The sequence below is a fragment of the Pseudopodoces humilis genome, chromosome 3, assembly GCF_049639895.1.
Source record: "Pseudopodoces humilis isolate 2021_Gansu_Grassland_sample_001 chromosome 3, ASM4963989v1, whole genome shotgun sequence".
Lineage (NCBI taxonomy): Eukaryota > Metazoa > Chordata > Aves > Passeriformes > Paridae > Pseudopodoces > Pseudopodoces humilis.
This window is the reverse complement of record NC_142202.1, coordinates 68,464,113-68,476,332: the sequence shown is the minus strand read 5'-3', so window position 1 is coordinate 68,476,332 and position 12,220 is coordinate 68,464,113. Positions and strand designations below refer to the sequence as shown.

Below are 12,220 nucleotides of genomic sequence, written 5' to 3'. Positions count from 1 at the left end.
TTTTATGTCTTAGGAAATTGACATGTGTTTATAATGCAGTACAATATTTTAATATGCATGTTGTGCTGCAGACTCTGAGTGAATTTTCATATGGAAGCAAAAATTCACTCTCTTCACTGTATGATGTTGCTCCTCTCATTTTGTAACTTCTGGTTTTATTTTTCCTGGTTACTTTCCATTAATAAAGGTAATAAGCCTTTCCCCCTTATGTTGTTTCTGCTGGCTTATGTTGTATATCATCAGTTTCAGAAATTGATAGTTTAATATAGAAAATGACAATATTATGTTAAACAAGTAATTATTTTTCACTATAATACACAAAACCAGAGTTCCTGGAGTCAGAGCTTTGTTAGTCAAATACTATTTTCTAAGAAGTTCTTTGATTGCATAGGAAGCTCGTGGAATTTATTTTTGTACAGAGGAGTGCTGGCATCCTGTGATGAAAAGCACTACATAAAGAATTCATGTTTTTAAACTTTTTAAAAAAAGTTTAAAAAAAGTCAAAAAGGTTAACTGTTTTCCAGAAGTGCTTTAAAAGAAGGTGTTAACTGATAAAACAAGAGGTGAAGTTTCATTGTAAATATAGCATTAAAAAATTATATAAACTCTCATATGACAACTCGGAAAACTCATATAAATATTTCTTGCCCCCTGCCTCCATCTAAATGTTAAAAAATGTTTTTTTTCACTAACTTATATTACAGCACTAATTTAATTAATTATACTGCTGCTGTTACTTCATACTTTTAACATTTCATGCACAAGTACTTTTTATTGATGTCACATATTTGTGGTCAATTTGTTTCAGCTGTAGAGTAAATGGTAATAATAGTGAACTTTATGATGAAGACACACCTTACTATGAGATTTTTCATTTCTTAACAGTTTTTTTTAGTTCTTTCTTAGCGTATTCAATATATATATCAAAACACTGAATTTAAAATATTTATTCAAAAGGAGACTATTTGTGTAAAAAAATTAATACCTAAGGAGACTATAATTTATCAATATGTTATATTACAATATTTTGTCAGTATTTAAATATTTTTCAGTATTAATGATGTGTGCCACGTTTGTTACTTTATGGTCATAACAAATTGTTTACTTGATTTTTCTGGGTTCGTGAGGAGAGTTCAGTATTACATTTGAGCTGCTAGCAATGAGGAAATGTGCAAATCAAAACAACACAGTTTTCTTTGGAAAATAAGAATCCAAAAACCCAGCAATGGTTGAACTTACATTTGGCTAATTTGCCCAGACAATGATTTTTTAAAAACTTTTTTTTAGCCACACTATTTGATGTAATTATAATTGAATGTAATTTTTCTTTTTATTACCTGTTCAGTGAAGTCTATGAAATTTTTCAGTGGAAAGAGATAGGTAGAATAGTTGCTGAATTAAGCTGATACAGTGCTATTTAACTGCAAGTATATATACAAGTTCTTACAGTAGTGAGTTTTTTTGGTTGGTTGATTGATTGTTTTGTCGTCACTTCCAGGTGAATGAGCATCCACTGCCTTACGAAACACTAATGATTTGTTCTTTTCTTTTGGTACAGCACCATTGAGCCTCTGTATTTCACCTATGGGATCTTGTTTGCCTGTGGCTGCTCGTTTGCCTACCAGCCGTCCCTGGTCATTCTCGGGCACTATTTCAAGAAGCGCCTTGGACTGGTAAATGGCATTGTCACAGCGGGCAGCAGCTTGTTCACAGTGTCACTGCCCTTCCTCCTGAGGGTCCTGATCGACTCTGTTGACCTGTACAACACCTTGAGGGTCCTCTGCATCCTTATGTTTGTTCTGTTCCTAGCTGGATTTACATACAAGCCTCTTGTTCCCAACACCAAAGACAAGGAGGGAGGAAAGAAGGGAAAATTCAGATTACCTCCTGCGAGAAAGATTTGCAATTTCTCCGTTTTCAAAGTTCTCAGTTACCGAATCTGGGCTTTTGGGATCCCAGCTGCACTTTTTGGATATTTTGTGCCTTATGTTCACTTGGTAAGTGCATGTTTCTTCCTACGTGTGATGTGTTTGAAACTATACATACTTGCCTGCCTTTGTGTTATTGATTTAGAAAGCAATTGGTGATAGGAAGAGAGATTTAAACTGCAAGTTGTGTCGGGGAGAAATACAAAATTAATTTAGTTGTTGTCTTATTAAAAGAATTCTTTAATCAGAAGTATTAATTAAGCCAGTTAAAATCCTTGTTCTCAATGCAAGGTTTAAAATACTTTAACCATGAAAAAATAGATTTGAAAAATATTCTATGCTATTTCAAAGAGAATTCTTTATTCTGGTACACACCTGCATATGTTACCAGTAACACTTGTGTGTTTTAGGGGAAATGTGAAAGGAGTAAACAGTGGGAAACATTAGAAGCGTAATTTTTGTTTCTTTGTATTGAGGTATGTTCAAGTGACAGTTTTCGGGATCTATTATAGTCACCATTTTCCAGGTTTATTAAAAGCAAAATACCTGGATTTTTCTGTCTCTCAAACCTCAGCCTTGTAGTTTACTAGTACAGCATTAATATAACTGCTGCTCTTCCCCTGTCCCTCCCAGCTGCCAGGCGAGCTGTGTTTTACTGCTGTCTGCAGCAGCTGATGGGGCTTTGGCTTCTGGGGATGGGGAAGATGGCAATTAGCCATTTCCTGTACATGGACTAGAGTTGTTTGCCCAGCAGCTGTTTTTTCTGTAGTACACTCCTAAACTAAGAAATTTAGGTGCAGCTGGGAGATGTGTGCATTTGTATCAGCCTGGCTGGCACACGTTGCACTGCTTAAATGGTGAATTATTGCTGGGCAGCTTGCTGGTGGTGCTCTCTAAACTGAGGTAGTGTAAACAAAAAGGCTTAAAAGGGAAAGGTGGGGAAAAAGCCCACAATCTCCAATGAGATGCTGCTTTGAGACCATCACACATCCTCATATTAAGAGTATTTGTTGATAGAGCATGGGCTAGTAGAACTTAGTATGAAAACAGAAGGGTCATTTTAATATTCATTATTTACCCATGATAGAACAGTGAGATTAATGATAATAATTATCTTCTGTCAAAAAATTGTCAATGCCTTAAAAGCTGGTTTTTATGCAATGTGACAAGTGGTTGTCACTGCTTCTGGTAATTGATTAGATTACTGACTCTGCATGAGATATTTATTTTTAAAATTACCTTACGGTGGGGGCTAGTGTGTTTTTGAGCAGCTGTAAACTGACTTGTATTAATGGTTAGTTCTTGTAACTTAGTTTTTAATCATGTAGATCTTATTGTATAACACTTCAAATCAGCCTGTTTCAGAGGACTATACAATCCAGATGACATCCTGTGCTATTTCCCCACGAGCTTTGTAGAGATGCTTTAAAATAAAACCAACTTCAGAGGAGTAGGTGTCAAGTGTTCTAGAATAAGCTTTTGAATAGGTCATAAATGATTCTTACCCCTTGCAGAGTACTGAAGAATAAGGCTATACAAGCAGGCACAAAGAACTTCTAAAATATATTTCTTCAACACAAAGCTTGTGATTTTTTTTGAAGATGCTTGTATTACTGCTTCCTGATTATAAGTCAGACTAAAGCAGCTAGTTGGCTTGTAGAGGGCAAAGCCCCTTATATTATAGTATACTAGATAATATTATAATAATATAAGTTTTTTATAGGGTTCTCACTCTTGTGGAGTGCTTTCCCCCCCATCAGATTGGCACAAATTCTGCTTAAGAAATAAATCTCTAGTATAGGAAAATTATTTGATTGGGACTGTTTCTAGTATAGTGTTTGATAGCACCACAAAACTTATTCCAGTGTACTGTTAGAATCTAGTATCTTAAAAATTACCTCAAAATTATATTAAGATACTCTTTTTGCTCAGAGTTTCAGAGAAACCATGATGCTTAAGTGTTAACAACATAAAATCTTCAGTGGTAGATGGACATGTGCTTTGTGTGCCCCCTTTGAGAGGGGAAGATTTAACTCCTACTAAAACTTAGACCAAACAGTTCTGGTCAAAACCCTCCCTGACACCCACAAGTTTTCATTTTAATTTACTTGTATCTAAATTCTCGATTTTCCTTAAAGTCCCTCTATTAGAGAAAGTGCATAAATCAGTGTTTATGAAGGCACAGCATGGATTGTGCCCTTCAACACAGATACTTCAGCTCAAGTAGATAGCTCTGGATGTTTCTTATCCCAGTTTTGTCTGCTTTTGATAAAAAAGCTACACTTTGCGTACTTCCAGCAGTACATAGAAGTATGTACTTAAAGTATGTCAAAGGCTATAGGAAAAAAATGAATTTTTTTCACTGGTAGATCTACCAGACCAGAGACTATTTTCCTCAGCTTTTGAAAATTAAAGTTGCTATTGCTTCATTGTTTATTGTACTTTTAAAACAGTAGTAATACCGGAAAAGGGATATGATCCTTAGGCAAGTGACAGCTTTTGTTATATTAAAATTCTTGAATTTTCCCCAGTGTTAGGGATGGCTGACAGCAGCCAGACTGCTAGACAGGGATGCTGGTTACAAGTGCCCTAAGAAAAAAAAAACACTTATACAGTGAATGTCATGCCCTCTGAAGCCTGTTGGGAAGGAGAATCCATGCTGTAAATCCATGCTGTGTTACTACATGTAGTAAAAAAGAAGTGAAAACATTTTTGGGCTTTGAAATAACAGAATTAGCCAAGCCTTTTTAATTTAACTCTCTGCATTGTATTTGCTATGCAGAGTAAAAGCTGCTAAAGTCAAAGAAACAGCCTGCTCATTAAACAGGCTCTAATTAAAATTAATTCCACTAACAAATTGATTATATGGCATGCTAGATAGGAACTGGTAACTCTTCCCAGCTCCTTGACATGAATCCTGACTGGTAGGTATCAGGCATCAGATTCCTTTTGCCTCTTGCAGGGGAGAACCAAAAGGGAGAGCTTTTCTTATCCCAGTTTAATTGGTGTCAAATTCCATTAATAGGTGTTCCATTACATGTAACTTGGGAATTGGGTTGAGATAAAGACTATAAATAAGTTTGGACTTAAGTTTGTTATATACTTTCAGCATTAATTTAGATTGTTGAAGAACATACTGATAAATCATAAGATACTAAATCAAATGGTTCTTCTTCCTCTCAATTTTAAAACCAGTCCAAACTAGTGATTGAGATTTTTTTTTTTTGTGCCTCTCTAAAATAGGCAGACAGACAAGTAAAATCCTTGCTTAGTCTATTTTGGTTTAAATTGTAAATACATAACAGCAATCTGTGGAATTAATGAAAAATGCTCTTTCCAAGTGTTTTTAGTAAGGACTATCTCACAAGGAAATTAGTTATATTTGAAAGAAAGTATACCTAGTCTCTGTGCCACTTGTCCTGTATTTGTTTCAATAATAAATAGAGAACTTATGCTTTTCAGCAGTCTGATGTTATGGGCTTAATATTGTTCTCTTACCCTTAAAAAAATGTTTACTCAATCAGAATCATGCATCCTTAATTCTTAGGAGCTTGTTAGGTAATTTCTGTTAAAATTTGATACAAGGTCACATGCTCAGTAGCTTACAAGATGTGGTTGTTTTTTGTGCTTTATTTAGCAGGGTGAAAAAAAATACTGGATGTTGTCACTGTCTGGTCTTCAATAAGCAGTGACTAAAGTCATTACCAAGTTACAGTATGAATTTAGGAAAATATTAATTATGGCACATTTACAGATAGGGCCTCAGTATTGTGTTATTTTGATTTAGCAATATTCAGCCTCTATGAGGAATACTGGTAGGACTGATAATATCATCTTATTAATTTCAGTGCAGTGTTTCAGTCCTGTAGTAATTTGTCTTGGACTGCTTACAAGTATGGCTTGATTTGGAAGATAGTTTTCTTAAATGCCTCTTACTAATGATAGGTCCTGCCTCATTTATAGTATTTGTCCCTTGCAGGATGAAAAAGTTGAATTTAACGACCAAGTAGTTGGAAAAAAAATTGCACGTATTTATTATGTGTTCTACTTTTTAAAAAGCAACTGGATGGTAGATAATGCATTAAAAATCTGTCTTGATAAAGTTTACCTTTCTAAATTTAAATATCTGTTATGAAGAAAATACTCCTGAAGAATAACTAGATATATTTGAAAATTAGTCCTATGGTTTAAATATGACTGCAGGCTTCTAAACAAAGCTACCTATTAATTGATACACAGTGTGAAAGTTATCATGACACTTACTGTCCTCTTAAAACTTCAGAGCAACTCAGGAAAAATATTTCAATATCTCTCACCTTGCTTTGCTGCCTATTTCTTAATTTACTGTGTAAATCTGGCTTTTCCTGTTGAATGCTTATCCATGCTCATATTCCACAATGGGTACATAGTTGGATATGTAGAGATTTTTTGGTTAGCAGTAGCTATGTGGAGTGCATGTGTTCTCTGTCTGTTTGCTTTGTGTTTAAGAGATGAAAAAATAGTTTGTGTCCAACCATTTTTTCCAACAACTTTCTTAGGAGGATCTGTCTTGGTAGGCAAATAAATACTGGATTTAATGTCCTCCATAGATAGATGCTGAAGATTCAATGCCTCATTGCTTCTTTGAAATCTGCACGTGCCAGGCTCATCTGGACCTCCAGAGAACAGGGAAGTGAGATTGCAGACCTAATGCTTAGTGAAAAAAGGTAGATACTTCTGCTGAGAAACAAAGCATCACCTTGGACTCTGCTCTAGGATTCTTGGAGAAGAAAATGCATCTCAGAATGAAAAGTAAAGATGCTTCCAAGCAATTTTATTAATGGGAGAATCATGAAGCTGGCTAGAATTGCTGTAGAGTACATGTTAGTCAAAAGAAGTTTTTCATGCATATAAACAAACTCATTTTCTTGGCTGCATCACAAAATCAGACAACTTGGATGAATATTATTAACCACTCTGGGTGGTTATGTCTGTCTCCAGATCTTGTTTGTCACTTTGAAGTTGCTGAGTCTAGTGCTATGCCTACATAGTCTGTCCTTGGACAAAAAGATAGTGCTGTCTGGTGGTCTATGCTTCCTGTCTTTTGCTGGAACATCTATTTTGTTCCTGCTCTCTAGATAAGAAAAGTCCTTTTCACTTCAGAAACATCATAATTAACAGGAGGACTGCTGATATGGATTAGAGCTGATGCAGACTTTTTTTGCCAGATTTGATTCCTTCCCCCCACCTTCTGTAGTGTAAGTTCTGTGTCTTTTGTGTGATTTGACTGTTCTACAACTACTCTATCACCTTGGAGTACCTTTTTAAATTGAGCCTTGAGGATGGCTTGATCTTCAGCTCTGTTCTTTAAGACATCTATTTTGGCTTGTCTCTGCCCATTTCTCATTCTCTATCAGTGATGTGCCTTGTTCTTGTTAATAAGAGATCAGATTCTGCTGTGGAAATTCAGTGTGTTTGAACCTTTGCCCCCTAAAATATGTGCCAATAAAATCTGTCTTGTGCAATCAGCTTGGAGAAATGAAGAGCCAAGTTCTTGTAAGAGCCTCTGTAGTTACAGCTTTCATAGGAGCTCGTCTGAAATTCTTTTATGTAATTTGAAAGCTGCATTTACTTCCACATAATCTGGAAGTTTCTGAAACTTATTCAGGACAAAATATTCTATCTATTTTGCCTATCGCATAATTGACATTTTCCACTTGTAAACTGTACTATACCCAGGCAAAAGCTTTGGGTTGTTAGGAAGAATTATATTGGAAAACATAAAGGGGGTATAGAAACCACCTAACATTCTTCAGGCAGATCTGAGCTGCTGTATTGGGATAAGCTATGATAGGATGGATCTCTGAAACACTGCAGTGTTTGATGTTCTGCCCAAGACCCTAATCATCATCCATAACATCTCTTACAAATATTTCTGTAACACTTCAAGCCTCCCCTGAGGGGAGAACACACTGATGTTGTGTTCCCTAAATGTTGTTAGATGTGACATCTCTAAATTACATCCCCTCATTTGAGAAATGATTGTTTTAGCTTCTGCCCTTGTCCACAGACAGTGGCAGTGGCTCCATGTTCTCTGCAGTGGGAGACTTGCCCAAGGAGCCAGAGTAGAAAGGATTCAACTTGCAATATGTGAAGTTGTTCAGGCTTTGCATTGTGTGTAAAGTCCTGATCCTACACCCTCTCTACTCCCTTTAATTCTTATGCCCCTGGACTCCAAAGTGGAGACAAATGGAAGCAGAGAGATAAATGTTTTCCTCTGTGTCTGAGGGCAGAGCATAGTGAAGGGTCTGGTGTATATTCCAAGGACTCTAGTAACCAAAAATCTCTAAACTTTAACATACAAAGTCTGCATATCCACAGTAAGGTGTATACACATAACACATCTTGTAAGGCAATGACACATCAGTTCTTGGAAGGTAAGTACTGTCTGTTCTGTGAACCACCTGTATTATATCATAAATCTGCTACTTTTAGAAGGTTGTGTAAAATAATGCTGAATATCCAATGGGTGTATCTGGATTTTTTTTTTTTAATTCATACTGGGACAAAACAGCCTCCATCACTCCATTCACTTCCTTTAATGTGCTACTGTTCAAGGAACTTCTTCATTTCTTCAGGTCTCCTACATCAGTCATTTGTCTGAAGTCTACCACATCTTTTATTGTCCAGAATCTGATGCCTGTCTTGTAATGGTAGGAAAGTATCTTTTAAATTATGTCCAGTACTAACCGTACCTGTGTGTCAAACAGATTTCTCTACACTGTAGATATTCTAAAAAAGCTAAAACTAGGTATAGCTGTCAGTTTTAGCACTATTACCTTTCTCATCCACTTACTCTATCACATTTCTTTCTCCAATGGAAGGCTAACAAGACACTGGTTTTTTAAAGGTCTGATGTAATTGTTAAGCAGGTATCTCTGAGACCCAAAATCTTCAGTGGCTCCCCATGCTTTACTTGCTTTTCTAATCTTTGCATTTATCTCCCTTCAGATCTCAACATCTGCTGCAGTTTGACTGCCCAGGTTAGTGAAAATTTCCCCCTTTATCCCACTTCTATTTTCCCATTTCTGTCATTATCCTGTGCACCCATTTCTTTTCCAGTATTCCTTAATGTTGACCTGGAAGCATTTATTCTTGGTTAGATTGTCCACTTTGGACATTAGGGGTGGTGGTGGGAAAGGAAATAAATTATTTCCTACTTTATACTTGTAATTGCTATTGAAAGCATAGTTTAGATATGTTTTTCAAACATACTGAAGACAAATAAACAATATAGGTACAGAAAGAACAGAAAAAAAAAAGAATAAAATGAAGGTTTTCTGGGTTTTTTTTGGAAATAAAAGTAAATGAATTTTTTTTAAAAACAATTGGGCAGCAGGTATGTTCAGGTACAAACCATGTGACCCTGAAGGATAAGAGCAAAGCAGTCTTCCTCAAACAGCAGTCTGTGCAATACTGGCAGGTTGAAAGGTCTGAGTTTCATTGTGATTTCCTTTGTTTCTGTCTGTAATAGCACTCTACTTCATGTACTCTGGCATAGTACAAACTATTCTGAGAGCAGATGGAGTGTATAGTTCCAAGTCAGAGTAAATTGCAAAGTGTGTTATCCTTTTTGTTGTTGTTGTTTTAATCCTATTTTAATGGTAAACTCAGAATCCTGTCTTTGGATGTTTGAAACATCTTGTCTTGAGCTGAACTCTTCACATGCCTAGAAGCCTGAGATCACAGCTGCTTTTGCCCTGCTGTCCTCATACAAAGTAACAAACATTCATTGCCAAATTCCTTCACTCTCATACAGACCACCTTTTGTGTCCAGTTCCTGCTCCAAGAAGATCTGTATGGAAAACTTCTTTGCTTTTTAAGTCCTATTCAGACTTGTGAATATCTCGCCATGTGTTTTGAATCTTCCATTGAGGAGATCTCAGAACCTAGCTCTTTCTATTTGATTGTCATAATTGTCAAGCTCTGAGTCATTTTTCAGGTTCCTTTCTGATGATTGAGTTAAATTTTTCATTACTACTGAGCAGAACATTTGCTAGAAATGGAGAATTGGTTTTGGGTTGCTCCAGGCAGGAGAAGAAAAGGGAACCTAAATGTCTGTATTTCTGTATAAGGAGGAGAGATTATCTTTGTCATCTTTTTCTTAGGATTTAAATGAAAATTTGACTACTTGATTCAATCTCTCAAGGCCCTGATCTGGTAGATACTTGGCAGTGTATTTAGAACTGTCTTAAAGAATTGAGACAATTGAGAGCTTTCTTCTGTTCCCCAGTAAAATGAGTCAGGTCCTTCACCCAGGTCTGTGAAAGCTTGAGGGGGATTATGACCATGACCACAAGTAGATCTCTAATTCTGAAGAGCTATGCATGCCCTGGGAATTCTGTGGTGGTTGAATAGAGGTTTGAGAATCTGTTTGGATTTTACTTGCTTAGGTCCTGTGGTTTGAGAAGTTTAGTTTTGAGAGATGTGATATAAGTAGCACAGATGCTGTTGAGCAAGGACAGCAGCCTCTCTTAGGACACGTCAGTAGCACTGGACAGTATTTGTACAGGATATCCTAATCCATTTCTTTGATATTCCATAATTTCTTAATCATAGCATATCATATAATGTGCTCGGTTTTAATCACATAAATTGTAAACTGATAACATTTTATTACATTAGTGAATGCCACAAGGATTTGAAAAGAATTACTTAAGTTTTTACAAGTGCAATGTAAGTGGTAATGATAGAAAATTCCTTCCTTCAGTCATAGGTTTCCTTTTAATCAAATGTGCAGCAGAGTTTTACCAAGCTTAGAACTAAATTCAAAGTTTTTAAGTTGTAAGACTCAGTAAATAAATATCTGTGACTATTCTAAGACATCTAGCACATCACTTTGGGAATCGCAGAAAATAAGACTTGGAGGTATGCTGGTACTTTATCCAATTTACTCAGCTTTTTTTTTTTTTTTTTTTTTTGAGAACCAACTTACTGTGGAGTAGGACCTTTTTAAATAATACTTTTAAAAAAATCTTTATTCATAAGTCATGCTTATCAAATTCGTTGGTTGCGAGGTCTTTTTTTTGGATTCTGTACACGTGGTCCATGTAATAATGAGTAATGAATAAAACAGGACATAAAAAAAAAATCAGCTGAGCAGTATGTAAAGGTCATGTCATGTCCTGAATTCATGTATTTTATTATTCTTGTATTAGACAGGCATTCTAAACTGGCTCATAAGAATTATGAGAGAATTACTAAATGCTGGCCAAAGTCAAGATTTGTTATATCTGCCCTTCCCTCTGTAAGCAAGTTTTGCTACCTAGCATGTAGTAGAGATAAATTAAGGAAACTGTGGTTGGTTGTTTTTCCTTTTTCCCCCACAAATCTGTGTTGGTCCTTAGTTTGAGATCTTACCTGTCAGAGGTTTAAAAATAGTTCTGCTGTTATTCTGGAAATTCAAATTCATGTGATTGACCTGTAACTCTCTAGGATGTCCTGAGAGTAGCTGATTTTGGACATAGTTGAGTTTTGAGCATAAAATAAGCCTTGGAAACACTGCTTTAAGCCACAAGAAACAGATAGAGCTGAGACTGCAAAATATGGATTGTAGTCCTGAATAGGAATAATTTTAAAAAATGTTTTAAAAGGGTAAGTTTTATCCAACAATTTAACTCTCATCCCTTGTGTCCATAACATTTAATTTCTTGTGGATCCCTGACTTCATTCTGCATCCTTGTGCTCAGTCACTGTGAGCTTCCAAAGATGCCTTATTTGCCTTATCTGTCTTTCTGCTGCTACCCAAGCCACTGGTTTCCTTCACATGCTCTTTAGGATAACACTAACAGCTCTAAGATTTTTTAAAATAACTATTACTATTTAGGGCATATGGCTTCAGGACTAGCTATTTTTTGAAAAAAAAAAACCAAAAAAAAATCCCACAAAAGCAAAAAACTCTTTAAATTATTTTCACTGTCTAATTGTCAGCCTTGAGTCTTTTTGAATTTTTAATGTTTAGGGTTTTTATGTTAAAAAGGCTTAACAGTTAACCTGTTAACTGTTGTGTTCAGTTTTACTTAAGAAATTCAGATTATGCTTTTTCTGAATCTTCATAGTGCATGAATTATGCTGTTTAATCTGCTTTACTCAGTGGAATAAAAGAAAATTTCCCTATTGGCATGTAATGAATCACCTTGTTTATTTAATTTTTTCCTTGTTCTTTACATAGTTTAAATTGACAAGAGATAAAAAATGGTATTACCACTGTTGGGGCAAGTGTGTAAGCAGGAATTATTTGAAGATCTGTATAT

General features: G+C 35.6%; 1 protein-coding gene across 1 annotated transcript in view; it reads left to right on the top strand.

The window, feature by feature from the left end:
• SLC16A10 (solute carrier family 16 member 10) overlaps positions 1–12,220 on the top strand; it is a 65,411-nt gene that overhangs the window by 40,895 nt on the left and 12,296 nt on the right. Inside the window, exon 3 of the mRNA XM_005518609.3 lies at positions 1,559–1,997. Coding sequence (XP_005518666.3) covers positions 1,559–1,997 — 439 coding nt within the window. The remainder of the gene's footprint in view (positions 1–1,558; positions 1,998–12,220) is intronic.